The sequence below is a fragment of the Tachyglossus aculeatus genome, chromosome 9 (assembly GCF_015852505.1).
Source record: "Tachyglossus aculeatus isolate mTacAcu1 chromosome 9, mTacAcu1.pri, whole genome shotgun sequence".
In the NCBI taxonomy this organism is placed as follows: domain Eukaryota; kingdom Metazoa; phylum Chordata; class Mammalia; order Monotremata; family Tachyglossidae; genus Tachyglossus; species Tachyglossus aculeatus.
In genome coordinates this window covers 43,414,502-43,440,193 of record NC_052074.1, presented here as the reverse complement: position 1 = coordinate 43,440,193, position 25,692 = coordinate 43,414,502, and the positions used below count along the sequence as shown (strand labels likewise).

Below are 25,692 nucleotides of genomic sequence, written 5' to 3'. Positions count from 1 at the left end.
ATTAGACAGAGCATTATCCACATCTCTAAAGAACAGGCTTTGTGGGGGGGAATGTATTTGTTAATTCGTTGTAGAATCTCTCTAAGTGTAGAAATGACCAGTTCTCTGAATTGGGCAAAGCCAGGGAGAGAGGGCATATGGATTCACCTCCTGGTGATGATTCTAAAACTCATCCCCTTCAAGGGTTTGGACCTAGGGGAGGAGGACAGTCATTGATGGACATATCCCTGGGGTAGATTGGAAAAAACATGGACCATTTCCTGGGGTGTGGAGAGATAGGACCAGAAGCTGCCCGTGGGAGGACTGACGCACACAATCTCTGGAGCGTCTCAGAGACAATTCCCCTGTCCGGAGGCACTCACTGTATTCACTGACACCCAGAGAATGTCCATTTAAGGGCAGCCTTCCCCTCATCCCTCCCTCTCAGAGAACTCTCTAGAAATCCCGAACTGTCCCTCCTCTCCTCGGGGTCCCTCGACCACAAATCATCTCCAACAGCTTTTTCTGAAGAAAATCTCCGGGTGACTGGTTTTCCGGCGTTGCAGATCCAACAATTTTGTGAACTCCCCTCCGCTCTGCCTCCCAGTAAACGATGAGGTCATTTTGAATATGATTGTTTCTGTAAGCCAAGTGGACGCTGTAGGAGAGGGAGTGGGTGAGAACCCCCTTCTACCTCCCCTTTCTCCTCCCCCCTTAGAGCACTTGACCCCTTGAAGCCCAAGAACATAGTTTCGCTGTAGACAGGGGAGACTTGGGACAAATGCATTTTATCCAACATGGGGTGTGGAGTCAGAGGAACCAGAGTCGAAAAGACCCACTGGGACCAGGATTCTTCTAGTGTATTTGGTTATTTTTTAAGGCCTTGAGAGTTGGGCTACCATGTCTGCTTCTCTCTCAGAGGGGATCACCTAATTGGTCTGAACAGGCTACTAGGGTTTGTTGGGTTTGGAGCTGCTTTAAGAAATTGATTGTGAAGTTATTTCGAGGCTCAGCAAATTTGATTTTTAGAATGACAACTGGTCTGGCTTTCTCTAGTGTAAATACAAGGAGTTATTTGAGAAGACAAAGTCCCAATTCAAGTATGAAGCCGACTGCCCGATCAATAGACATTTCAAGCACGCGACTCAGCTGCTGAATGAGGTATGATTTTCATCCTGCTCTGGTTTTCCAAGCCACAAGATATCATCAGGTGAACAGGGAGTTCAGGCCAGCCAAAGGGCAATGAGGGAGAAGGTATGTTCAGGTAAAAGAATGTGTGTGGGAATGGGATGAAACTCAGTAATGCATTCAATCAAATTTATTGAGCACTTACTGTGTGCAGAGCACTGTACTAAGCACTTGGAAAGTACAATTTGTCAACAGAGACAGTCCCTACCCAACAACGGGCTCACTGTCGACAGTAATGAGACCTGCATGTTAATTATGAAAATGACTGCCAGAACCAATCTTTGAGCCCATCAGTAATAATAATAATAATAATAATAATAATAATAATAATAATAATAATAATGACGGTATTTGTTAAGAGCTTACTATGTTCAAAGCACCGTTCTAAGCTCTGGGGAGGTTACAAGGTGATCAGGTTGTCCCACGGGGGGCTCACAGTTTTAATCCCCATATTCCAGATGAGGGAACTGAGGCCCAGAGAAGTGAAGTGACTTGACCAAAGTCACACAGATGACAGTTGGCGGAGCTGGGATTTGAACCCATGATCTCTGACTCCAAAGCCCGGGCCCTTCGCACTGAGCCATGCTGCTTCTGAGCTATGAGAAGGATCTTGCTGCAGGTTGTAATCAGTGGTATTTATTGGGCACTTACTGTGTGGAGACCACTGTACTAAGCACTTGGGAGAGTGCCGTTCAGCAGCGTTGGTGGACATGTCCCTTGCCCACAGTAAGGGAGACCACAGGGCCGCTGATGGTGGGATTTATAAAATCTGGCAATCCGCCGCAATGGATAAAGCTAGGGTTCCATGATTGCCTGCCTGCTGAACAAGAATCCTCGGACTGACTTTTTACCAACTGTAGTGCTCTTGACAGCTTGATGAGTGGACTCAGTAGATACCCCTGATATGAGAGGAATGTATTAGCCACACAGGAGTAGTGAAAGATTCCGCCTACCCTTCTCTGAGTGCGAAAGATCCATCAGAATCTTTACCAGGTTAATTTAAATACAAAACTCAATGAAAAGCCATCACTAAATTAGCCTGCAATTTGATGGTTGTCTACTTTATTTCCAGCTTCCTCTCATTTTGAAAGCAGACACCAAGGTTCAAAAGTAGGACACGAACTTAACCTCAAAACTCTTCCTCAAAGTGTAGCACTGGTACCTGCATTAGCACAACTTTAATTTTTTCATTTTGTTTATGGATCCTTGTTTGGTTTCGATCCCATCCCCGCCCTTGGTTGTCCTCATGGAAAGTGGTCTGTCTCCCTAATTATCTGCTATTCCTCTATTGGTGCTCAAAGAAGCAGAGAGCATCAGGTTAGATTAAGTGAACTTTTGTGGGCGAGGTGACTTCAGGGCTTCAGAAGCAGAATTTATTGAGGGCCTGCTTGTTACTGTGCAGTTCAGTAGGTGCTCCGGAGGTACAGAATAAAGAAAGAAATTAGCCTGAGCATTGAAATGAAGTTCAGTTGTTTTGGTGCTTAGGGCCCAGAATTTTAAACCACGTACTAAAACCTTGTTTTAAATTGAAGTTAGGGAAACTGTCGTTGATGAAACGTTGTGATGAAGGTAGAGCATATATTTGGAGGTAAAGAAGTCAACTGTCGGGATCATTTGAATGCCCACTAATACTGATGTCAATTGTGGTATTTATTCATTCATTCAATTGTATTTATTGAGCGGTTTGTGTGTGCAGAGTGCTATTATTATTTATTAAGCACTAAGTGCCGGGGTAGACACTAAATAATCAGGTTGGATGTAGTCCCTGATCTACATGGGGCTCCCAGTTTAAGGAGGAGGGAGGACAGGTATTTTATCCCCACTTCTCCCACAATCCAGACCCATCCTAGGCTGGATCCAGTGAATTCCAAATTACCGACATTGCCTCCCGTCAGTATTATGCTTCCAGATTTCCGAGGTGTCGCCCTCCCGATGTTTGTCTTTTCCTTTGCATTTTTATCCTGTTATAATCTCCCGCGCTGTTCCGAGCAGAAAAAGTACAGAGCTGATTATGAGCAGCGGAAAGATAAGTACAGTCTTGTGGTGGATGAACCTAGACATCTCCTGGCTAAGATGGCAGATGAACAGATCAGCCAGGTACTGTGAGGGGGCCGGCTGTCATCACGCCCCTCTGCGAGGTGTCGTCCCGTCTCCAGCCGAGGATGTCATAGGTCCCGCCTATGATATTGCCGTGTCCTGTTTCAGCGTCTTCCGATGGTTTCCGTACCGCCACCCAAATAGCCCGAGGGCTTTTTGGGTGAGCCAGTCCATACTCTACGTACTCTCTCCCATACTGAGGGCAAAGCAGGAAGAGATTCATAAACTGGAATAGCGTATCCTCAAATTGTGTTCGATTGCAAAGCCAAAAAAGGGAGGCGGACCCACTGGTCTCTTTCTTCGATTTTTTTTTTCCGATCAATCCCGGCTATTTATCCAAAACTCAAGGGGGAAATTGAGACACCACAGGACCGCCCCCGCTTTCATGAGTCAAGGGACCATTGTCCACTCTCAGGACCTTGGACCACTGGTTTCCTTGGCCACCTCTCTGGATGCGAGTACCTAGAGTATCTTTGCCTACATCTCTTCACTCTGAGGTGACTGAGATCTAGTGCCCTGTCTTCACAAGTCTCTTTTGTGCCCTCCCCCTTACCCCACTCTTTGCATGGACAGAGAAAATATAAATCTAGTGCCAAGATGTTTCTGCGAAACGGATGTAATGAAATTCTGCGCCCTGATATGTTGACCGCCCTCTACAACACCCACATGTGGAGCCAGGTAAGGTCGGATGAGTGGGGAGAAGAGGCCGGCAAGACTTTCCGGGCCCGCCTCTTAGCTCTCATTGACTTGTTTTCCGCCAGTTTCAAACTCCTCGCCTGCCCAGGGTTACTGGAAATGAGTTCTGAGCAGGCCCAAGGGGACAGACAGGATGCCTGCTCCCACCCAGAACTCTTCACAAAACTCTGTGATCATTCCCAGCTACGTTTCGGCAGCGGAGCAAATGCGACTCTTCAGCTAAAGCATCTCCCTATTGCCAGGGGTGGGTGGTAGTGGTAACAGCAGCAGTATTTATTGAGCACCTGCTTGGCACTTGGGAAGTACAGAATAATGAAGTGGCTCATTCCACAAGCACCTGCCACTCTAACGGGGGAGACGAACATAAAAATATCAACCACTGTAGTGGTCAAAAGAAACCGAGAGGTCATAGGTGCATGAGTGCTGAGGAGGGTGTAAATAAATTGATGAGGGCTTGAGTTGGCTGGAAGGGCGATACAGTTCAGGGTGCTGGGAGATTAATCAGAGAAAGTTCATTGGTGCTGGGGGGTTAATGGAGGAATTCTTGATGGAGGAGGTGGAATTTTAGGAGAGTGGGAGGGAGGGCGTGAGTGAAGGGCTGGAGGCGGGACAGTTGGGAACGAGATTCAGTTAGAAGGTGAGTTTGGGAGGAGCCAAGACAGCAAGTTGGGGAATAGCAGGTAAAGAGAGCAGGTAGCCCAAATGGGGTCGGAGGGCCGAGAGCCTTGGTATCTAAAACAGCACCAGTCATTCAGGTTTCTAGCCGGTTTTCTGGAGTTTTGTGCTCACCCAGCCACGTATTCACCCATCGGCATGCTTCCCCACTCCGTGGACCCAGCCCTCGTAGTCAATCAATCAATCAATCAATCATATTTATTGAGCGCTTACTATGTGCAGAGCACTGTACTAAGCGCTTGGGAAGTACAAATTGGCATCACATAGAGACAGTCCCTACCCGATAGTGGGCTCACAGTCTAAAAGGGGGGGAAGCGCTGTCCAAGCGCTGATTGCAATGAGGCTGGTCCTTTTACACGTTCATAGCACCCCTCCGCCCCCCACCCCTCCCCCGAGTCAGCCGCATATGCTAGCGTTGTTTAAATCGGGTAAAATTCCACTCCCAGTGTCTATCTCTGCGTGAGGAACAGTTGCCATCATCCCTGATGAAAAGGCTTGCCTACCAAGCCAAAGGAAGCATACGCTGCCCTCTCTCAAGCGCATGCAATTTCCTGTGTAGGGCAGAGATCCAAGACAGTGGGCACTGGTGGTTATCCGGGGGCTTAACACTGGGTACACCACCCTATGCTAAAACCCTGCACTTCTCAGATGAACCGAGGAGCTATTTAGAAAACACCTTTCAGTTGGATACAGCAGTGAATTGCAAACTTGGTTTTTGCAACCTCTGGAGTCCGATTAAACCATGCCGAATGAGAAAAATGAGGTCTCCTCGTAGGCTTCCTGCTCCTGTGAGCTCAATTTCTCACTTGGTTTATGATCAAATATTTGTGTTTGCCATCTTGTCACTGTTTTGTGTGTAATGCTTGGTGTTGCTTGTATACGTGCATGATTATCTCATTTGTAACTGGAAGATTACAAGGTTTGAGGGGGGGGGTTGTTACCAAAAAGACTGAGATTTTTTTGGAGCACATGACTTGTTCTCATGTTTTGAATTTAGTTTATTTTTTAAAAAATTTTGAATCTTTATTTTATTTTTTTATGCTGGAAACAAAATCAACCCTCGAGGGGGTAGTAGAAAGAGACTGATTTGCTATGGTGTGTTCCATTTTGGATTCATTTTATTTTGTCCTATTGGTCTGGTGTCTTCTCTCTCCCCCACTATCTATGCTCTCACACTTGGATTAGAAATTTCCAGCATGAGGGGTTGCTTCTGAATTCTAGAATAGCTCTCCTCCCTGCTAGGGCCGGTCACCCGTGGACCTGCAGTGTTAAGAGAAACCCCTTTTTTTTATCATCATTGTCACTGGTATTTATTGAGCGCTTACTATGTGCAGAGCACTGTACTGGGCGCTCAGGAGAATACAGTACCAAAGTGTTAGCAGACACATTCCCCGTCCACAATGAACTTGTAGTCTAGAGAGGTTAGTATCCTTGAAGACCCGCTCTTCACTTCCTGAGGTTAATACTTTCTTCCCTCCTTCTCCCAGATCAAATACCGGAAAAATTATGAAAAGTCCAAGGACAAATTCACTTCTATCGTGGACACCCCCGAACAGCTGCGCACTACAAAAGTCAACAAGCAAATCAGCGATGTAAGTGGACAGATTGGGAAGCCATCCCAATGGATGAGAAGCAGCGTGGCTCAGTGGAAAGAGCGCGGGCTTTGGAGTCAGAGGTCATGGGTTCAAATCCCGGCTCCGCCAATTGTCAGCTGTGTGACTTTGGGCAAGTCACTTCACTTCTCTGTGCCTCAGTTACCTCATCTGTAAAATGGGGATTAAGACTGTGAGCCCCCCGTGGGACAGCCTGATCACCTTGTAACCTCCCCAGCGCTTAGAACAGTGCTTTGCATATAGTAAGCGCTTAAAAAATGCTATCATTATTATTATTATTATTATTATTATTATTATCCCACCAGTGAACCTCCCCACCCCCGACCAGCCCTAGCCACGTTGGAAGGCCTATGGGATGGCAGAAAACGATAGATTAAATAAACAGTTCCCATCCCACCCCAATTTTCTGGCCCTCAGCCTGGGAGAGCTCACCCCCGGGAACTTTCCCGGTGGGAGAAACATAAAGGCTGATGCGTTGTCCTTCTTACCATCCCCCTTTCAGATCCTCTACAAGTTGGAATATAACAAGGCCAAGCCAAGAGGCTACACCACGATTCATGACACTCCGATGCTCCTCCATGTTCGCAAGGTTAAAGACCAAGTCAGTGATGTAAGTAGGTTGGGGCTTTGGGCTCATCTCTCAGGTACCACTTGTTGGGCCGGAACGGTCTTGGGCATCAAATGGACCCTCACTCAAATCTGTCAGGTTCTGTAGGCACATAAGAGGAGTCAATCCTACGGGCTGATGGTTGATGTTCGAATTTGGTGGGGACGGGGGAGGAATAAAATGGGTTTCATTTTCAGTCACCAGCTACGCAGCACCCTGGACTTCGGGGTTTGTTTCCTGCAGTGAGTGAATAATAATAATAATGATGGCATTTATTAAGCGCTTACTAGGTGCAAAGCACTGTTCTAAGTGCTGGGGAGGATGCAAGGTGATCAGGTTGTCCCGTGTGGGGCTCGCAGTCTTAATCTCCATTTTACAGATGAGGTAACAGAGGCACAGAGAAGTTCAGTGACTTGCCCAAAGTCAGTGAATCAATGGTATTGATAAAGTGCTTCCTGTCTGCAGAGCACTGTAGTAAGCGCTTGGGAGAGTACAGTATAACAGAGTTGGTAGACGTGTTCCCTGCCCACAACGAGCTTACAGTCCAGAGGGGGGACAGACGTTAGTATGAATAAATTACGGATATGTACGTAAGTGCTGTGGGGCTGAGGGAGGGATGAATAAAGGGAGGAAATGAGGATGATGCAGAAGGGAGTGGGAGGAGAGGAAATGAGGGCTTAGGGAAGGCCTTTTGGAGGAGATGTGCCCTCAGTAAGGCTTTGAAGGCAGGGAGAGTAATTGTCTGTCAGATTGAGAAGCAGCGTGGCTTAGTGGAAAGAGCACGGGCTTCAGAGTCAGTGGTCATGGGTTCAAATTCCAACTCTGCCAATTGTCAGCTGTGTGACTTTGGGTAAGTCACTTAACTTCTCTGTGCCTCAGTGACCTCATCTGTAAAATGGGGGTTGACTGTGAGCCCCCCGTGGGACAATCTAATCACCTTGGAACCTTCCCAGCGCTTAGAACAGTGCTTTGCACATAGTAAGCGCTTAATAAATGCCATCATTATTATATGAAGAGGGAGGGCATTCTAGGCCAGAGGCAGGACGTGGGCGAGAGGTTGGCGACGAGATTGAGGTACAGTGAGTAGGTTGGCACGAATGAAGATAAAGGATTCCTGGGTGAAAGATTTGAGTTGGTTTTTAGGCGGTCCAGACCGCTCCCCAGAAGAAAGGATTCCTGGGGAAAGATGGGGGAAAGCACAAATGGTTTTCCCCTGGGGAATGACGAGAGCAAGCGAGATACTGTCGGTCTGACTCCCGGCTGCAGGCCGCTCCTGCTTGAATGAACCGGGTGGCCCAGGGGTCCTTTCAGCCCTGTTATTCTGTGATAGTGGCCCAGCAACACTGCCTCAATCAATCAATCAATCAATCGTATTTATTGAACGTTTACTGTGTGCAGAGCACTGTACTAAGCGCTTGGGAAGTACAAGTTGGCAACATGTAGAGACAGTCCCTACCCAACAGTGGGCTCACAGTCTAAAAGGGGGAGACAGAGAACAAAACCAAACATGCTAACAAAATAAAATAAATAGAATAGATATGTACAAGTAAAATAGAGTAATAAATATGTACAAACATATATACATATATACAGGTGCTGTGGGGAAGGGAAGGAGGTAAGATGGGGGGGATGGAGAGGGGGATGAGGGGGAGAGGAAGGAAGGGGCTCAGTGTGGGAAGGCCTCCTGGAGGAGATGAGCTCTCAGTAGGGCCTTGAAGGGAGGAAGAGGGCTAGCTTGGCAGATGGGCAGAGGGAGAGCATTCCAGGCCCGGGGGATGACGTGAGCTGGGGGTCGATGGTGGGACAGGCGAGAACGAGGCACGGTGAGGAGATTAGCGGCAGAGGAGTGGAGGGTGCGGGGTGGGCTGGAGAAGGAGACAAGTGAGGTGAGGTAGGAGGGGGCGAGGTGATGGACAGCCTTGAAGCCTCGCTATTCAACTGTGTGTAGGGATGAGGGTGGGCTGGAGGAGAGATTACTTCTTCTGTCATTAGAAATATCAGTCATCCACCAGTGGGAACCAGAGGCAGGAGTGAAGTCATTTTCTCCTGGTTGGGTGAGAGAGGGGGATAACGGGAAGAAAAGAGATAGGGAGATATCCCACCCCTTCCCCCATTAAGAATGAGTAAATCAGCCCTTTCCTGGGCACTAAGTCAGTGGGGTCGGAATCTAGTTCAGCTACCCAACCGTCTTGTGAGGCGCTGGTGGCTATCACAGCATCAGAAGCCTCATCTTCCAATTCCAGTGATGGACCATCGAGGTTATTGTTCCACAGAGAGGCTGGTGACAGTAAACTTCCAGGTCTCTGTGCCAGGGTATCTTCTCATGAAAGAAAACTCAACCATGTTTGCTCCTGCAGAAAGTGGGGGCCTCATCCCTCAGTTCCCATCCTGAGCTGGTTCCTTTCATTGGCAGTGACCATTTCGGGCTTTAAATAGAACGTATCTGTTAGGTTTAAGCTATCTGATCTTCTTTTCCATGACCCTCCAAAATCTTGATTATTTTTTTCCATTAAGAATCCTGCTAACTGTGCTTCCTTCTGCAGCTGAAATACAGAGAAATTTATGAAAAGAACAAATCGAACTGTACCATCGAACCGGAAGCCGTGCACATAAAGGCAGCCAAGGAGGCCTACAAAGTCAACACTAATGTAAGTGCCAGGTCTTTTCTGTTGATCCTGGGCCGTGCGTGTGAACGCGCAGGCCTGGGATTCTCCTTAGTCTTCTTTTCAGCTAATTAGCCGATGGTACCGAGTGCTTACTGTGTGCACAGCATTGTACTAAGAGCTTGGGAAGGGAATGGTGACTGTGTAGTGGCCCAGGGGAGACCAGTTCCCTGTGGGCGGCCCGTGTTCAGGCACCTTGGCGAAGAGGGTCCTTTCTCTCTCATTTAAAAACAGCTGGATTACAAGAAGCAATACGAAGCCACCAAAGCTCACTGGAAGTGGATCGCCGACCGACCTGACTTCCTGCAAGCGGCCAAGTCGTCCTTGCAACAAAGCGATGTAAGGGAAACCTGAAGCAGCATGGACCCTGCACTCATGACTGGCTTAAGTCCTCTTAAAGTGGCAAAGAAAAACCCAACCTTTCTAGTGGCTTCTTCTTAGTCTGCCCCTGCCCCTACCTCCTAAGGCACGATACAGGGGCAGGACCCGATCACGGTAAAGGAGTTGGGGCGATGTTAAGTAGAGCGGTAACTTAGGGGCACAGGTGTCCGTTCTGCTCATGCCACGAACTTCAGACACCTCTGTTGGGCATCTGGGAGGCAGGAGAGGTGGGAGCGGGAGGGAGTCGGTGACGGTGAGCCCCTGGCTCGGGTGTTGGAAATCCTATCAATCCTAAATTGGGAATTTGAAATGGGGAAGAAGGTGAGTTTTTAATGTCAAATCAGAATGAGTCTGTATTTTCTGCCTCCTAATCCACGTTGCCATGGCCATTTCCTCACCCTTTTCCCTCTTCTCTTCTGCCTCAGTTCGAATACAAGCTCGACCGCGAGTTCCTGAAGGGTTGCAAGCTCTCGGTCACCGATGACAAGAACACGGTGCTGGCTCTCAGGAATTCTCTAATAGAAAGTGATGTAAGTGTTTTCCCATCGCTGGCTCTGAGCCCCAGTTGGATGCCTTCCGGCCGACTCTTCTCCTCAACCACCCTGGTGGGCTCAGGAGATACAGGCCCGCAGGGCATCGGGGAGGCTTTGTGAAAGCTCACACCCACCATGTACTAGGTTTTAGGAACTGTGCCAGTAGCCCCGTCCTTTTTGGCATTGGAGAGACAGCAAGGCCAAGGGTTTTCGGTTCACTCCACTGCACTTTCTTAAGGTTATATCACACACCTCTAGGTTTACGACTGGGACGCAAAAATGGCACCCACAAGGCAATGCTAGAATCACACAGTGAAAGTTGCTTCTCAGGTCTTCCCCACGAAGCATCGCCTTTGAGCTTTGGAAATACGGAATTGTGCAGTATGTCTCCCCCTTTTAGACTGTGAGCCCACTGTTGGGTAGGGACTGTCTCTATATGTTGCCAATTTGTACTTCCCAAGTGCTTAGTACAGTGCTCTGCACATAGTAAGCGCTCAATAAATACGATTGATGATGATGATGATGCAGTGAGGCCTTGCAGGGCGCTCTCGGTTTCCCACAGAATCCCATTTTCCTCCGCTTCCCTGGCACTCGGGGTCTCTGGAAGCCGGCCACCCCGGATCACAGGATTGCCGTTCTCTCTGCAGCTGAAGTACAAGGAGAAGCACGTCAAGGAGCGAGGAACCTGCCAGGCCGTACCGGACACCCCTCAGATCCTCCTGGCGAAGACGGTCAGCTCCCTGGTGTCTGAGGTAATAACTGCCGGTCTCTGCTCCGATCCCCCGGAGGCCTCGGCCTGCACTCGGCACCCCTGCCCCTCTTCCCCCTGAGCGGGCCGAGTCTGGCGTTCGGCCTCCGAACCCCACATCTGCCTGAGGGCCGGGGGGTAAGAACTGAGCCTTGGGTGTGTTTGTGTTCCCAGAACAAGTACAAGGACTACGTGAAGAAGCACCTGGCTCAGGGGTCTTACACCACCCTCCCCGAAACCCGGGACACGGTTCACGTCAAGGAAGTAACCAAGAATGTCAGTGAAGTAAGTGCCGGGAACCAGCGAGATTGGAACCTCCTGCTCCCCTGCAGCCGCCGATACGCTGGGAGACTGACACGGTGCTCTCAGGGGCATGGCCACCCCAGAAGGGGCCGAATGCATCCCCGGCGGCCAGCCAGTAGCCACTTAAATTGCTTTGGCAAGCCGGGTTTAGCCCGTGAGCTTCAACACGCCTAGCTCTTCCGCGGGCCCAAGAGGCAGCGGCTCATTTAAAGAGCCCAGAGCATTTTCTCTCCATATTCTAGTAATAATGATGATGATGGTATTAAAAACTTACTGTGCACTAAGCACGGGGGAGGAGGTACAAGGCAATCAGAACAGACCCAGTCCCTGTCCACCATAGAGCCTGTAGTCAAAAAGAGGAGGTCAGGGGTATTTTATTTCCACTTTACGGATAAGAAAACTGAGGCACAGAGAGGCTAAGTGACTGGCCCAAGGGCACACAGCAGGCTAGTGGCAGAACGAGGATTAATAATAATGATAATAATAGTAATAATGTTGGTATTTGTTAAGCGCTTACTATGTGCCAAGTACTGTTCTAAGCACTGGAGGAGGTACAAAGTAATCAAGGTTGTCCCACGTGGGGCTCACAGTCTTAATCCCCATTTTACAGATGTGGAAACTGAGGCACAGAGCAGTGAAGTGACTTGCCCTAAGTCACACAGCTGACAATAATAGTAATAATGATGGCATTTATTAAGCTCTTACTATGTGCAAAGCACTGTTCTAAACACTGGGGAGGTTACAAAGTAATCAGGTTGTCCCACGGGGGGCTCACAGCCTTAATCCCCATTTTACAGATGAGGAAACTGAGGCCCAGAGAAGTGAAGTGACTTGCCCAAAGTCGCACAGCTGACAAGTGGCGGAGCTGGGACTAATAATAATAATAATAATTTTGGTATTTGTTAAGCACTTACTATGTGCAAAGCACTGTTCTAAGCGCTGGGGAGGATACAAAGTGATTAGGTTGTCCCATGTGGGGCTCACAATCTTAATCCCCATTTTCCAGATGAGGTAACTGAGGCCCAGAGAAGTTAATTGACTTACCCAAAGTCACACAGCTGACAATTGGCAGAGCCGGGATATGAACCCGTGACCTCTGACTCCCAAGCCTGGGCTCTTTCCACTGAGCAACACTGGTCATTCATTCATTCATTCAGTCGTATTTATTGAGTGCTTACTGTGTGCAGAGCACTGTACTAAGCGCTTGGGAAGTACAAGTTGGCAACCTATAGAGACGGTCCCTACCCAACAGTGGGCTCACAGTCTAGAACCTGTGCTCTTTCCACTAGGGTAGGCTACCTCTGGTTCAGCAGCAAGATCTAGGAAAGCAGCATTTACCTCTGCTAGGTAACTTCAGGAAAGACCTGCAAATTCATTCAATCGTATTTATTGAGCACGTGCTGTGTGCAGAGCACTGTACTAAGCACTTGGGAAGTACAAGTTGGCAACATATAGAGACGGTCCCTCCCCAACAACGGGCAAATGTGCCTGCCCTCTGCCAGACAGGTGGTATCAGAGAAGCAGGTCTAGCGGAAAGAGCACGAGCCTGAGAGTCAGAGGACCTGGGTTCTGATCTTGGCTCTGCCGATTATTTGCTGTGTGACCTTGGGCGAGTCACTTCACTTTTCTGGGCCTCAGTCCCTAATTGTAAAATGGTTCCGTAAACTGTAAATACTTGTTTTTCCTCCTATTTAGACTGTAGGGCAATCTAAGGGCAGGGCATACAGGGAAGGGACTGTGTCTGACCTAATTAACTTGTACCTACCCCAGCATTTAAGACAGTTTTCAATAATAATAATAATAATAATAATAATAATAATAATAAAAATAAATAATAATAATAATGGCATTTGTTAAGTACTTAGTATGTGCCAAGCACTGTTCTAAGTGCTGAGCACTGTTAGTAATCGCTTAACAAATACCATAAAAAAATATTTTAAAGCTGCCCCTGATCTCTGAAGAAGCCAGGGGAGGTAGATTGGAAGTTTCTGTTTCTCCCAGGTTCTGTAAGGATCAGGACGGTGTTCCCAGTGTTGGGATTTCTCCCCACCCAAGGCCCAGGAGGGCAACCTACTGTCCCATCATCAACCTGTTGGACTGCAACTCCCCAGAGTCCCCACAGTCCAACACTTTCAGCCTTAACCCCGCTCTGCTGGCCCACACTGGGCAGAGCGGGGCAATCGGAAGGACCGCCCATGACCCCCCCAATTTCCTCTTTCTGCCCCATCAGACCAATTACAAAAAGAAGTTCGTGAAGGAGAGAGGAAAATCTAATTACTCAATCATGCTGGAGCCACCGGAAGTGAAACACGCCATGGATGTGGCGAAGAAGCAGAGCAACGTGAGTTTCCCCCTCAGAGAGGGCCGGGCCCAGGGGACCAGAAAGAGCCCACGCATGACTAACTGGCTCAAGGAGCTCATTCACCTTCGGGGAGTTTTCTCTCATTGTGCTCTGCCATCTTTCTTTTGAGGAGAAAGGTATTTGAAATGCTCAAAAGGTTTGTATAACGTGTCTTCTGACGAAAGTCTTCCTGGTTCCCCGGCCCAGGTCGCTTACAAAAAAGATGCCAAGGAAAATCTGCACTACACCATGGTGGCAGAGCGCCCGGACATCAAGAAAGCCACCCAGACGTCCAAGCTGGTCAGTGAGGTGAGTGACTTGGTTTCCCTTCCCTTCTGCCACTGGATGGGGGAACTCGGGGTCGCTTCACCAGGGTCTCAACTAGCTCAGTGAGCTGCCCAGCTGCTGGAGTAGAAGCTGTTGTTTCTCCTAAGCCATGTCGGGTTTTTTCCTGCCCAGGTGGAGTACAGAGCCAAGCACCGCAAGGAAGGAAGTCACGGGCTGAGCATGCTCGGCCGTCCAGACATCGAACTTGCCAAAAAGGTGTCCAAACTGACTAGCCAGGTAAGAATGAGAGCCTTGAGGGAGGTCTGAGTTACAGACCATGGAAACACCTCAGAAATCTTACTCTGTGGGCAAGATGGCACGGGGGGGGGGGGGGGGGGGGCGGCGGCTGTTGGTTGGGTTTGAATGGATGTATGATCCTTACTTTTTCTCAAATTGTTATTTAGAAAAAAATGTATAGGCATTGTCCTCAAAGGCGAAGGGAATTAGAGCAGCAGTTTCTGTGATTAGCGAGAGGGAGAAAGAGGTATACTGTGCTTCGTGACTGTATTATTTTCTCAGTACCCAGTTCCTCGGGCCGTGGGGTTTTTAAGGGTCCATATCCAGCCGTGAGCTGGTGACAGAACACATGGTAGACCCGTGGACAGGGACTTGAGGAGTCAAAATTGGGTTACTCTGTCCTCCATTTCAATTCAATTCAATCGTATTTATTGAGCGCTTACTGTGTGCAGAGCACTGTACGAAGTGCTTGAGAAGTACAAGTTGGCAACATGTAGAGACGGTCCCTACCCAACAGTGGGCTCACAGTCTGGAAGTTTTGTTCTCTATCTCCCCCTTCTAGACTGTGAGCCCACTGTTGGGTAGGGACTGTCTCTGTATGTTGCCAACTTGTACTTCCCAAGCGCTTAGTACAGTGTTCTGCACACAGTAAGTGCTCAATAAATACGATTGATTGATTGGAAGTGAAGAACTTCCACTGCCAGGCTTCCTTGATCTGGTCTCACTGGAATAACTCCCCTCCCCGGACCGGTCAGTCTTCCCCCTCCCGCCACCTACTGTGGTTTGTTCCGAAGGAAGTCCCGGGATCGAGGCTGGGTCCTGGCGGTCGGTGCTACCACAGCTGTAGCAAACCTGCTCCCTTAGAGCTTACCTGGAGCTCCTGAAGTGGGTGGGAATTCAGACACAGCAAATCAAGTGACTATCCATCACAAACTTCATGGAAACTGGAAATGGAGTAACAGAATTAGGAACATCATCCTCTCTGCTTTGGCCATTTTGACCACTAAGCTGCATCTCAGGACCCGCCCAGGATTAAGAAAAGAAATGAACTCGTTGACCCTGTCAGACCAACTCCAGGCAGGGAGTTGTATATATGTTTGTACATACTTATTACTCTATTTATTTACTTATTTTACTTGTACATATCTATTCTATTTATTTCATTTTGTTAATATGTTTGGTTTTGTTCTCTGTCTCCCCCTTCTAGACTGTGAGCCCACTGTTGGGTAGGGACTGTCTCTATATGTTGCCAACTTGTACTTCCCAAGCGCTTAGTACAGTGCTCTGCACACAGTAAGCATTCAATAAATACGATTGATTGATTGATTAATTGATCAGAGAATTCTAGCTCTTGTCATTGATGTCTCTTTCTTTATCATTTGCTCTATCCCCCTCACTCTCTCGCTCCCTCCCTCTCCCCTTCTTTCATGTTTGTCCAGCCCCAACCTCAGGCAGGTGGGGGTTTTGGAATGATTGGGGTGTTTGTCTTTGGTGCTAGATTAAATACCGAGAGAACTTCGACAAAGAGAAGGGCAAGACGTGCAAGTTCAACCCCAAGGACAGCCAGCTCTACAAGACCATGAAGGATGCCAGTAACTTGGCCAGTGAGGTACGAAAGTGTGTGGAGAATGACATTTCCCCTGGAGTTTGGGGCGCTGGCCCAAAACCCCACTGGGAGAGCAGACTCCACCTCCTGAGATTTCCCTTTGTCCCCTGCTTTGGTCTTGCAGGTCAAATATAAGGCAGATCTCAAGAAACTTCACAAACCGGTGACTGATATGAAGGAATCCCTGCTGATGAATCACGTTCTGAGCACCAGCCAGCTTGCCAGTTCGGTAAGATCACTCCCCCTGCTCTCACTCCCTGGGCTGGTGCGGGCCCCTCGCTCTCTAAGCCAGTCCCAGATTTTTGCAGTTTTGGCCCCTTGATCCCCGCCCCAGTCCCAGGCCACCAGCCCCGATATTAGTCTGGTTGTGTTTTTATTTATTTTAACCTGAGGCACTACAGCTATCTGAAATGGACAGAGGGAGGGAAATTGGTTGGGGTTTCCTTACCTGAAGCGTTTCTTGGCATCCTCCCCCTCAGTACCAGTACAAGAAGAAATACGAGAAGAGCAAGGGCCACTACCACACAATACCTGATAATCTGGAGCAGCTTCATCTGAAAGAGGCCACAGAACTACAGAGCATAGTAAGCAGATCAGAGGCGTCCTCTCCCCGGCCCCCTCCGCGCCCTCAGCCAGGGGGATCTGTTCACTGAGGCCTCGGGCTAGAAGTGGCATTCCCCTAAAGAGCCTGTCTTAACCCAGCTTTCTGCCGTCAGGTGAAGTACAAAGAAAAGTATGAGAAGGAGCGCGGGAAGCCCATGTTGGACTTTGAGACCCCAACATACATCACTGCTAAGGAATCCCAGCAGATGCAGAGTGGGGTAAGACTCCCAAGCCGTTCTCCTGGCAATTGGGTCATAGGACCACCGACACCCACACTCCAGAGTCAAGTTTCCTCGCAGTTCTTCCAAACCACCGCGAAGGGAAACAGATGCTAAGTGGCAAGAGTACTGTAATCTGGCTCCGGAACCCAGTATAAAAGCTGTCAGAGGGCTAGGGCCACAGCTGTCCGGGTTGACGCTTAATAAACTAGATTATGGTACTAGATTCTGTAATTTCCAGAAGCTGAATCCAGATGTTCCTGTACAACTCCAGGGGCTCTCTTCCTTGCTTGCAGGTGGAGAAGAAACTGTTTGTATTTTCAGTACCTCCAAGAGCAGTTTCTCTAAAGCCTCAGTTGGTCCTGGTAGAGCCAGAGAGTGTATTCTTGGCTTAGTGCTTTTTCTTCCCTTGTGCTGAGAACAAATGCAAGAACTATTTATCTTTTTACCTCCTTTTTAATTTTTTTACCTTCCTGCTCTCTGTAGAAAGAATATAGGAAGGAATACGAAGAATCCATTAAAGGCAGAAACCTTACAGGCCTGGAGATCACTCCGTCCTTATTACACGTCAAATACGCTACCAAGATAGCGAGCGAGGTAATGCTGTTGGCTGTTCGTCTCCGCCTCTCGAATCGGTCCCCTTCTTCCGTGGGGGTTCTTGACCACAGTCGTCGCCGGTTAATTTGTCGTGTTCAGTATCGAGGTTTCCCAGGTTTTGGCTCCTCCACCCGGTTGTATTGCCCAGGCCTTTCCTTAGGATTGCCTCAGGGCATTCCCTGTCGGTGGGCTCAGTGTTTCAGCTCCCCTTACAATTTCCCATCTTTTTCCCTTGGAACTGAACAATGGGGGAATAAAGCTGACTCTGCGTCATGGCCCACCTCTTTAAAAAGTTCTAGGCAGTTCTCATTTCATTTGCTAAAGCAAAGGGTGGCTCACTTGGGGACCCCAAGAGGAGGAATAAGAGGCATATGCTAAAGCTGATGGGCAGTTTTTTGGGTGTAATTTTTGATTCCGTAGAAAGAGTATAGGAGAGACCTGGAGGAGAGCATCCGAGGGAAGGGGCTCACGGAAATGGAGGACACGCCGGACATGCTAAGAGCCAAGAACGCCACTCAGATCCTGAACGAGGTAGGACGGAGAGCCGGCTGGCCCCGGTTCATGTAGGAGGTTATGCCCACCTGGTGAGTCAGACCGACGCTCCTCCCAGCTCGAGGGGCATCTGTCAGAGCATCTGGACCTTTTCTGCACTTGGGATCCATTGTGCTGCACAGCAGATGGCCTCGTCCGTGTTCTTTGTCATAGGAGGCTGGGTTTACATCTGGGGATATTCCAATGGGGTCCTTTTCCCGGGCTGGCCAGGCCAGAAAGACTTGTGACCGGGACCTTGCCGGGGAGGGTGGGGCTGGGCTGGGAGACTGTCGTGGTCCAACTGAGCAGGGGGTTCTTCAAACACCAATGGAAGGGGGCAGAACTTAGTTTGAAGGGACCTGGGGACCCTCCCACTCTCTCCCCTGGCCTTCATATGTGCCCTTTGTGGCTTACAAAGAAATTCATCTTTACAAGTGCTGTTGAGTCCTTGAAGCGGGGCCTGAGGGGCTGCACTCTAAAATGGTTATTTTCATCCATAGAAAGAGTACAAGAAGGGACTGGAGCTAGAAATCAAAGGGAAAGGCCTGAACGCCATGGCGAATGAAACCCCGGATTTCATGCGAGCCAAGAACGCTACCGACATTGCCAGTCAGGTGAGGGTCCCTCCTCCTCCTCCTCCTCTGCGACCTCTGTGGACACCGTCAGAGTCAGAATCCTGAGCCAGATGGACCACTGCTCTGATCGGCTGGTGGCAGTCCCTTTGGTCATGTGTATTTCAAGAACTGTCAGTGGTTAGGGCGGGCAGACAGCAGCCTTGCGGATAGTTAGAAGGCTCTCCCATACCACCAGGAATGTTAATCCCCTTCTCCTGGCCAAGAGTGGGATCAGTTCTTGAGCGAGAACCGAGCCTCGGAAGGTTGCTGACCCTCAGCCTTCTGCTTTGCTTCTTTTAACAGATTAAATATAAGCATTCCGCAGAAATGGAAAAGGCCAATTTCACCTCTGTGGTGGATACTCCGGAGATCATTCATGCTCAGCAGGTCAAGAACCTCTCAAGTAAGGTAAGGGCATCTCAGAGACCCGGAATCAGCCGTTGTGTTGATCAGTCGGAATACGGCACCTCCCCTTGGTTCTCACCTGTAATCTCAGAGATGATGTCTGTGCTCAAATCCTTCAGCCAACAGAAGTAACACAAGCACCCAGCCTGGGCTGAAGAGCCCCAGCTTTCCCCTCCTTTCCATCCCTCCTCCACCCGGGTCCTGTCCCTGTCCTTTTCCACAGTCGGACTCCCTCGCCAAGGGCCGACAATGCTGCCTTTCTCTTCCCTGCTTGTCCTGTTGCCTCCCACTTCCCCAGATCCCTGCCCGCCTTCCTTCCCACTGCTCTTCCTCCTCCTTTCCTCCCTCTTGATTCTGCCTCTCCCAGTGTCCAGCCAGTCCCTTTCTGGGACACCCTCTCGGAGTCACCCAGTAAATTCACAGTGTGGGTGACTTGGGTAGCGTCAACTTGTGCACATGGTGGAGGCTGTGGAAAAGCTTGTGTGCACTGCCTCTGTGGCTCCAGATGATGACAGGGTGGCCTGGAGTGTTTTAGGCTTGGGCCTTTGCCTTTGGGGACTAAGGCCTGCTCAGAAGCTGCGAGTCTTTAGGCCCGGCAGCCTCTGAGGGCCTAATAATCATGAATTTATTTTGCAGTTTTATTTTTCCAAAGTGTTTTCATCTCAGTTATTTAATTTTCCCCCGACAACAGCTCTGTAAGGTAAAAAATGTATTTACGCGCTTAGGATGTGCCATGCACTGTACTAAGTGCTGGGGTGGAGAAGCAGCGTGGCTCAATGGAAAGAGCCAGGGCTTTGAAGTCAGAGGTCATGGGTTCAAATTCCGGCTCTGCCAATTGTCAGCTGTGTGACTTTGGGCAAGTCACTGAGCCTCAGTTCCCTCATCTGTAAAATGGGGATTAAGACTGTGAGCCCCCCGCGGGACAACCTGATCACCTTGTAACGTCCCCAGTGCTTGGAACAGTGCTAGTAAGCGCTTAATAAATGCCATTATTATTATTACAATTATTATTATTACAAGCAGATCAGGGTGGACATAGGTTGGGTCCCATTTTACAGATGAGGAAACTGAGCCTCAGGCAGGTAAAATGGCTTGCCCAAGGTCAGCCATAGGCCAGGGGCAGAACTGAGACTAGAACTCGGGTCTCCTGATATCCAGGCTGTTAATCTTTCTGCGAGGCCACGCTGCCTCTCATGCTCGGTTTTTCTCTGAATACGTCATCAGAAAAAATACAAGGAAGAAGCTGAAAAGTCCATGTCGTATTATGAGACGGTCCTGGACACGCCGGAGATGGAGAGGGTCCGGGAGAACCAGAAGAACTTCAGCATCGTATGTATCCGGTCCATTCCCGGCTCGGCCTCCCTTCCGCTACCCATCCCAGGCCTCTTAAACAGACCCAAATGCGGGGACGTTGGGGGGCTGCCCAGAGCAGGGCAAGAGACAAATGAGGGGGGCCTTTGTTTCCAGTTCAGTTTACGTGGGCCAAACGGGAGCTGTCAGAATGCGATCCCTATGGAAAATGGGTAGCATCCTGTTCCTGGGAGAAGCAGCATGACTCAATCATCAATCAATCAATCAATCAATCATATTTATTGAGTGCTTACTGTGTGCAGAGCACTGTACTAAGCGCTTGGGAAGTACAAGTTGGCAACACATAGAGACAGTCCCTACCCAACAGTGCGCTCACAGTCTAAAAGGGGGAGACAGAGAACAAAACCAAACATACTAACAAAATAAAATAAATAGAATAGATATGTACAAGTAAAATAAATAGAGTAATAAATATGTACAAACATATATACAGGTGCTGTGGGAAAGGGAAGGAGGTAAGGTGAGGGGGATGGAGAGGGGGACGAGGGGGAGAGGAAGGAAGGGGCTCAGTCTGGAAAGGCCTACACGTAAAATAAATAGAGTAATAAATATGTACAAACATATGTACCAAATGCCAACAGTCCCTCTCTACACACTTATCTAATATGTTTTGTTCTCTGTGACTCAGTGGAAAGAGCTCTGGCTTGGGAGTCAGAGGTCATGGGTTCTAATCCCGACTCCACAACTTAGCCGTGTGACCTTGGGCAAGTCACTTCACTTCTCTGGGCCTCACTTACCTCACCTTTAAAATGGGGATTAAGACTGTGAGCCCCGCGTCGAACAACCTAATTACCTTGTCTCTCCCCCAGCTCTTAGAACAGTGCTTGGCACATAGTAAGCGCTTAACAAATACCATCATCAAATCAATTTAGCCAGTCGTCTTCTCTGACCACCTCCAGGCTGTGACCCCCCAGGTCTTGATGGATTTCGTTTTTGCCTGAAGACCGCAGGAGGGTGATGGCCATGGGGGCAGTTTGGGGGTGGCAAGCTGTTTCTTTATATCAATATCTGTTTCCCCCTCTAGACTCTAAGTTCGCTGTGGGCCGGGAATATTGTTGTAGGGTACTCTCCCGAGCACTTGGTAGAATGCTTTGCGCACAGTAAGCGCTCAGTAAATACGAATAAAAGGGGAGGCCATGGGCCATGGAGACAGCAGCGGGAGGGAGAGATTGGTGTGGGCGACGGGCCACGGAGGCTATTGGTGAGTCCCCGTGTTGAGGCCGTCCGGCATCCAGGTAAATGGCAGCCTCCGACTGACCACGCTCTCCCACGGGTGTCCTCTGTGGCCTGGTGCCGGAGGAGTTTCCAGACCCTGGGGACTACTCCAGCCTCTTGCTGCTCCCTTGACCAGGGGTCGCCGGGGGCCGAGCCTTGACCGGGCTTCTACTGGGTTTTTTGCAGCTCCAGTACCAGTGCGACCACAAAAACACGCAGGGGAAGATCACGGCGGTACAGGACACGCCGGAAATACTACGCGTCAAGGAAAATCAGAAGAACTTCAGCTCGGTATGGGTCCTCCCGGCTCCCCTCCCCAGCACCTCCCCAAATGTGTCCACCTGGTTTTCTGAATCGATCGGAACAGGCCGCTCTTCCTCTCTCCCGCTGGGCACGATCCTCAGGGGGCATTCCCTCCAGCCCCTTGCAACCCCAAGGGCCCAGGACCCCAGATCCGAGCCATCTGCGGGGCAGAGCGGGCCGATCTGCTCGGGGCCGTGGGGCTGGAATCCCATCCGATGTCTGGAGCGTCACTCGATTTTATTTCTGACCCCCAGACTCTGTTTTGCATTATTTGCCAAGGGGAGAGAGCCGGAAATCTCTTTTCACTTGGAGGGCATGTGCTGACCCAATGTCCATGGTCTAGTGAAAAGCAGCAGAACACAGGCTTGGGAGTCAGAGGTCACAGATTCTAATCTCCACTCTGCCACTTGTCTGCTGTGTGACCTCGGGCAAGTCACTTCACTTGGGTTACTTCATCTGTAAAATGGCAATTACGACTGTGAGCCCCAGGTGGGACAATCTGATTACTTTGTATCTACCCTAAGCGCTTAGAACAGTGCTTGGCACATAGTAAGCGCTTAACAAATACCATAATAATAATTATTATTATTATTGTGTCTGGCTGAAAAGCCGGAGGGGGTCTGAATGGAGTTCAACTTCTCTGGGCTGGGCCCTCATTCAAAGTCCCTTGCATTGGTTTATTATTTTCATCTTCCAAGAGTATTTAGATAATCATTATGCGCACACTCGGTTCCCCAAGAACATAGGGACTGTGTTTCTGACAAACCGTGTGTTGAAGAAAACGCACAGAGGGGCACAGCTGTTACTTCCCATCTTCACATCCCATTCTATTCAGTCATGGGCTTAGAACAGTGCTTTGCACATAGTAAGTGCTTAATAAATACCATTATTATTATTATTATTATTATTATGTTCTCTTGGAAGAACAGGCCTTAACTCTCCTACATCTTTCTATTCCAAATGCAGCGTGGCCTAGTGGAAAGAGTAGAGGGTTGGGAGTGAGAGGGTCTGGGCTCTAATCCTGGCTCTGCCACTTGATGATGATGATGGCCTTTATTAAGTGCTTACTATGTGCAAAGCACTGTTCTAAGCGCTGGGGAGGTTACAAGGTGATCAGGTTGTCCCACAGGGGTCTCACAGTCTTAATCCCCATTTCACAGATGAGGTAACTGAGGCCCAGAGAAGTGAAGTGACTTGCCCAAAGTCACACAGCTGACAGTTGGTGGGGCCGGGATTCGAACCCATGACCTCTGACTCTAAAGCTCGGGCTCCTTCCACTGAGCCACGCTGCTTCTCCTCCTGGGTGACCCTGGGCGAGTCACTCAACTTCTCTGTTCCCCAGTTTCCTCATCTATAAAACGGGGATTCAAAACCTGTTCTGTTTCCTGACCTATCTGACCTGAAAACCTATCTATCCCAATACTTAGTACAGCGCTTGGCACTTAGTAAAGGCCGTAGTAAACACGTATCACAGTTATTATTATTATTAATAATAATAGATTATTAGACTATTAGTCTATTAGACTAATAATAATAGTCTTCTAGACTGTGAGCCTACTGTTGGGTAGGCACCGTCTCTATATGTTGCCAACTTGTACTTCCCAAGCACTTAATACAGTGCTCTGCACACAGTAAGCGCTCAGTAAATCGATTGATTGATTGATTAAATGCATAAGTTCACTATGGGCAAGGAAAGTATCTATCGACTCTGTTATATTGTATTCTCCCAAGCACTTAATACAGAGCTTTGTACACAGAAAGCACTTGATAAGTACGATAGATTGACCGATTGTTAGTAAACACATATGCTGCAGAAGAACTAAGTGTATTTATCAAATGTGGCACACATTGTCCTAAGTTCTGGGGTGGATACAAGACATTCAGAACAGACATAGTCGATTTTCACATCAGGTATCCTCCTGTCACCCCTTCAAGGAAAGAATTATTATCCCCATTTTACAGATGAGGAAACTGAGGCCCAGAGAGGTTGGGTCTTGCCCAAGGTTGTCCTGCAGGCAGAGCTGGGACTAGAACCTGGATCTTCGGACTCCAGGGTCCTCTGCCGTTTTCATTAGGCCACACGATTTCCCATCAGGCTGAATGAGAAGCATTGTGGTCTAATGGAAAGTGCATGGACTGGGAGTCAGATGAGTCTGGTTCTAATCCCGACTCCTTCAATTTCTTGCTGTGTGACCTTGGGCAAGTCACTTAACATCTCTGTGCCTCAATTTCCTCATTGGTAAAATGGGGATTAAACACCCGTTCTTCCTCTTACTTAGACTGCTTGCCCCATATGGGCCGGAGACTCTGCCCAACCTGATTAGCTCATATATGCCCTAGCGCTTAAAACAGCGTTTGGCATACATTAAGCGTTTAACAGATGCCGTAATTTATGTGGTATCTCTCTCCAATCAATCAATTGTATTTATTGAGTGCTTACTGTGTGCAGAGCACTGTGCTAAGCGCTTGGGAAGTACAAGTTGGCAACATATAGAGACGGTCCCTACCCAACAGTGGGCTCCCAGTCTAGAAAGGGGAGACAGTATCTGCCAGTTTATAACTCCGTCAGCAATTCTGGATTAGGGGTCAAGGATAGTGCTTTCCTTTCCCGACCTTTCCCGCAGCGGCCTCTCAGCCGGTCAGGGTCGTCGGGGTCGGCTCCGGCGTCTCGGTTTCACGCTCGGCGTGTTGGTTCAACCATTCAGGTGCTGTACAAAGAAGATGTCACCCCGGGGACAGCCATTGGGAAGACCCCAGAGATGGCAAGAGTGAAGCAGACGCAGGATCACATCAGCTCGGTACTGGAGTGGATTTTCAGCCCTAACCCCTTTCCCTCCTTTCCCCCCCAGTTCTGAGAGCAGTCACCCCTGGATGCATCCAGAGCAAGGGCCTCAAGTTGAGAGTTAAGCGGGGAGGTTGTGTCTGACTCTGTCACCCCTGCGACCCCTTCCCACTCTTCCAGCGCTTAGAGCAGTGCTCGGCACATAGTAAGCATTTAACGAATACCATAATCGTTATTATTATTATTCTCCCAGGGTGCTTGCGGTCTGTCAGGGGGCTGACTTGAAGATGGGGCCCCCAAGGTGGGGTCGATGTAGGGGAGGGGGAGGAGGGCGAGGCAGGGGCCAACGTGAGTCACTTTAAGTAGACCTGGCGATGACTGCCTCTTAGGAGATTGACCCCCATCTTCTCCTCGATGCCGGCTGTCCTGCAGCAGGAGGGATTTAGGGTCGATACCAAGAAGAACTTCCCGAGAATGGAAGTTGCTAGACAGTGGAGCAGGTAAAGGTGGAGGTTATGGAAACTCCTTCCCTGGATTTTTATGAAATCCTAAACCCGGGCGGTTTAGGTTTCCACCTTCCAGGAGCTAAGAGAGATGCCCTTGATGAATTTTGACCCTGTCTTCCTGCCCGATGGTTCCGTGCTGCTGTGCTGCTGTGTGTTAAGGAAGCTGGTCAGCTTACATGCTCCAAAAGCAGGCACAAGACAGGCAGGTTCCGGCCAGGGATGTGAGCAAACACCATTTTTTTCGGTCTCACCCGACTGCAGGTCAAATACAAGGAAACTATTGGACAAGGAATTCCGATTTCCGACCTTCCCGAAGTGAAACGTGTCAAGGAGACGCAGAAGCACATTAGCTCGGTAAAGGCTGCTGTTTTCTCTGCTCATCCGCTCTGTGTGTACGGTCTCCCCACTCACTGTCTGAACACCTCACCCTCCTTACTGCACTGATTGGCCGTCTTTTTCTTCCTTCTCGTCCCCTTCCACACTGTGACCGCACCACTCGGCAGGGCAATGGAGGAGGGTCAGATGGGGGAGTGATCTCTCGCTTGGTTCCAGA

General features: G+C 49.1%; 1 protein-coding gene across 1 annotated transcript in view; it reads left to right on the top strand.

The window, feature by feature from the left end:
* NEB (nebulin) overlaps window positions 1–25,692 on the top strand; it is a 207,242-nt gene that overhangs the window by 155,415 nt on the left and 26,135 nt on the right. The window contains exons 112-135 of the mRNA XM_038751620.1: window positions 1,036–1,140; window positions 3,160–3,264; window positions 6,123–6,227; window positions 6,751–6,858; window positions 9,399–9,503; window positions 9,753–9,857; window positions 10,325–10,429; window positions 11,080–11,184; window positions 11,355–11,465; window positions 13,714–13,824; window positions 14,032–14,133; window positions 14,284–14,388; window positions 15,887–15,997; window positions 16,119–16,223; window positions 16,474–16,578; window positions 16,711–16,815; window positions 17,302–17,412; window positions 17,833–17,943; window positions 18,444–18,557; window positions 18,861–18,965; window positions 20,187–20,291; window positions 21,735–21,839; window positions 24,557–24,649; window positions 25,401–25,493. Coding sequence (XP_038607548.1) covers window positions 1,036–1,140; window positions 3,160–3,264; window positions 6,123–6,227; window positions 6,751–6,858; window positions 9,399–9,503; window positions 9,753–9,857; window positions 10,325–10,429; window positions 11,080–11,184; window positions 11,355–11,465; window positions 13,714–13,824; window positions 14,032–14,133; window positions 14,284–14,388; window positions 15,887–15,997; window positions 16,119–16,223; window positions 16,474–16,578; window positions 16,711–16,815; window positions 17,302–17,412; window positions 17,833–17,943; window positions 18,444–18,557; window positions 18,861–18,965; window positions 20,187–20,291; window positions 21,735–21,839; window positions 24,557–24,649; window positions 25,401–25,493 — 2,535 coding nt within the window. The remainder of the gene's footprint in view (window positions 1–1,035; window positions 1,141–3,159; window positions 3,265–6,122; window positions 6,228–6,750; window positions 6,859–9,398; window positions 9,504–9,752; window positions 9,858–10,324; window positions 10,430–11,079; window positions 11,185–11,354; window positions 11,466–13,713; window positions 13,825–14,031; window positions 14,134–14,283; window positions 14,389–15,886; window positions 15,998–16,118; window positions 16,224–16,473; window positions 16,579–16,710; window positions 16,816–17,301; window positions 17,413–17,832; window positions 17,944–18,443; window positions 18,558–18,860; window positions 18,966–20,186; window positions 20,292–21,734; window positions 21,840–24,556; window positions 24,650–25,400; window positions 25,494–25,692) is intronic.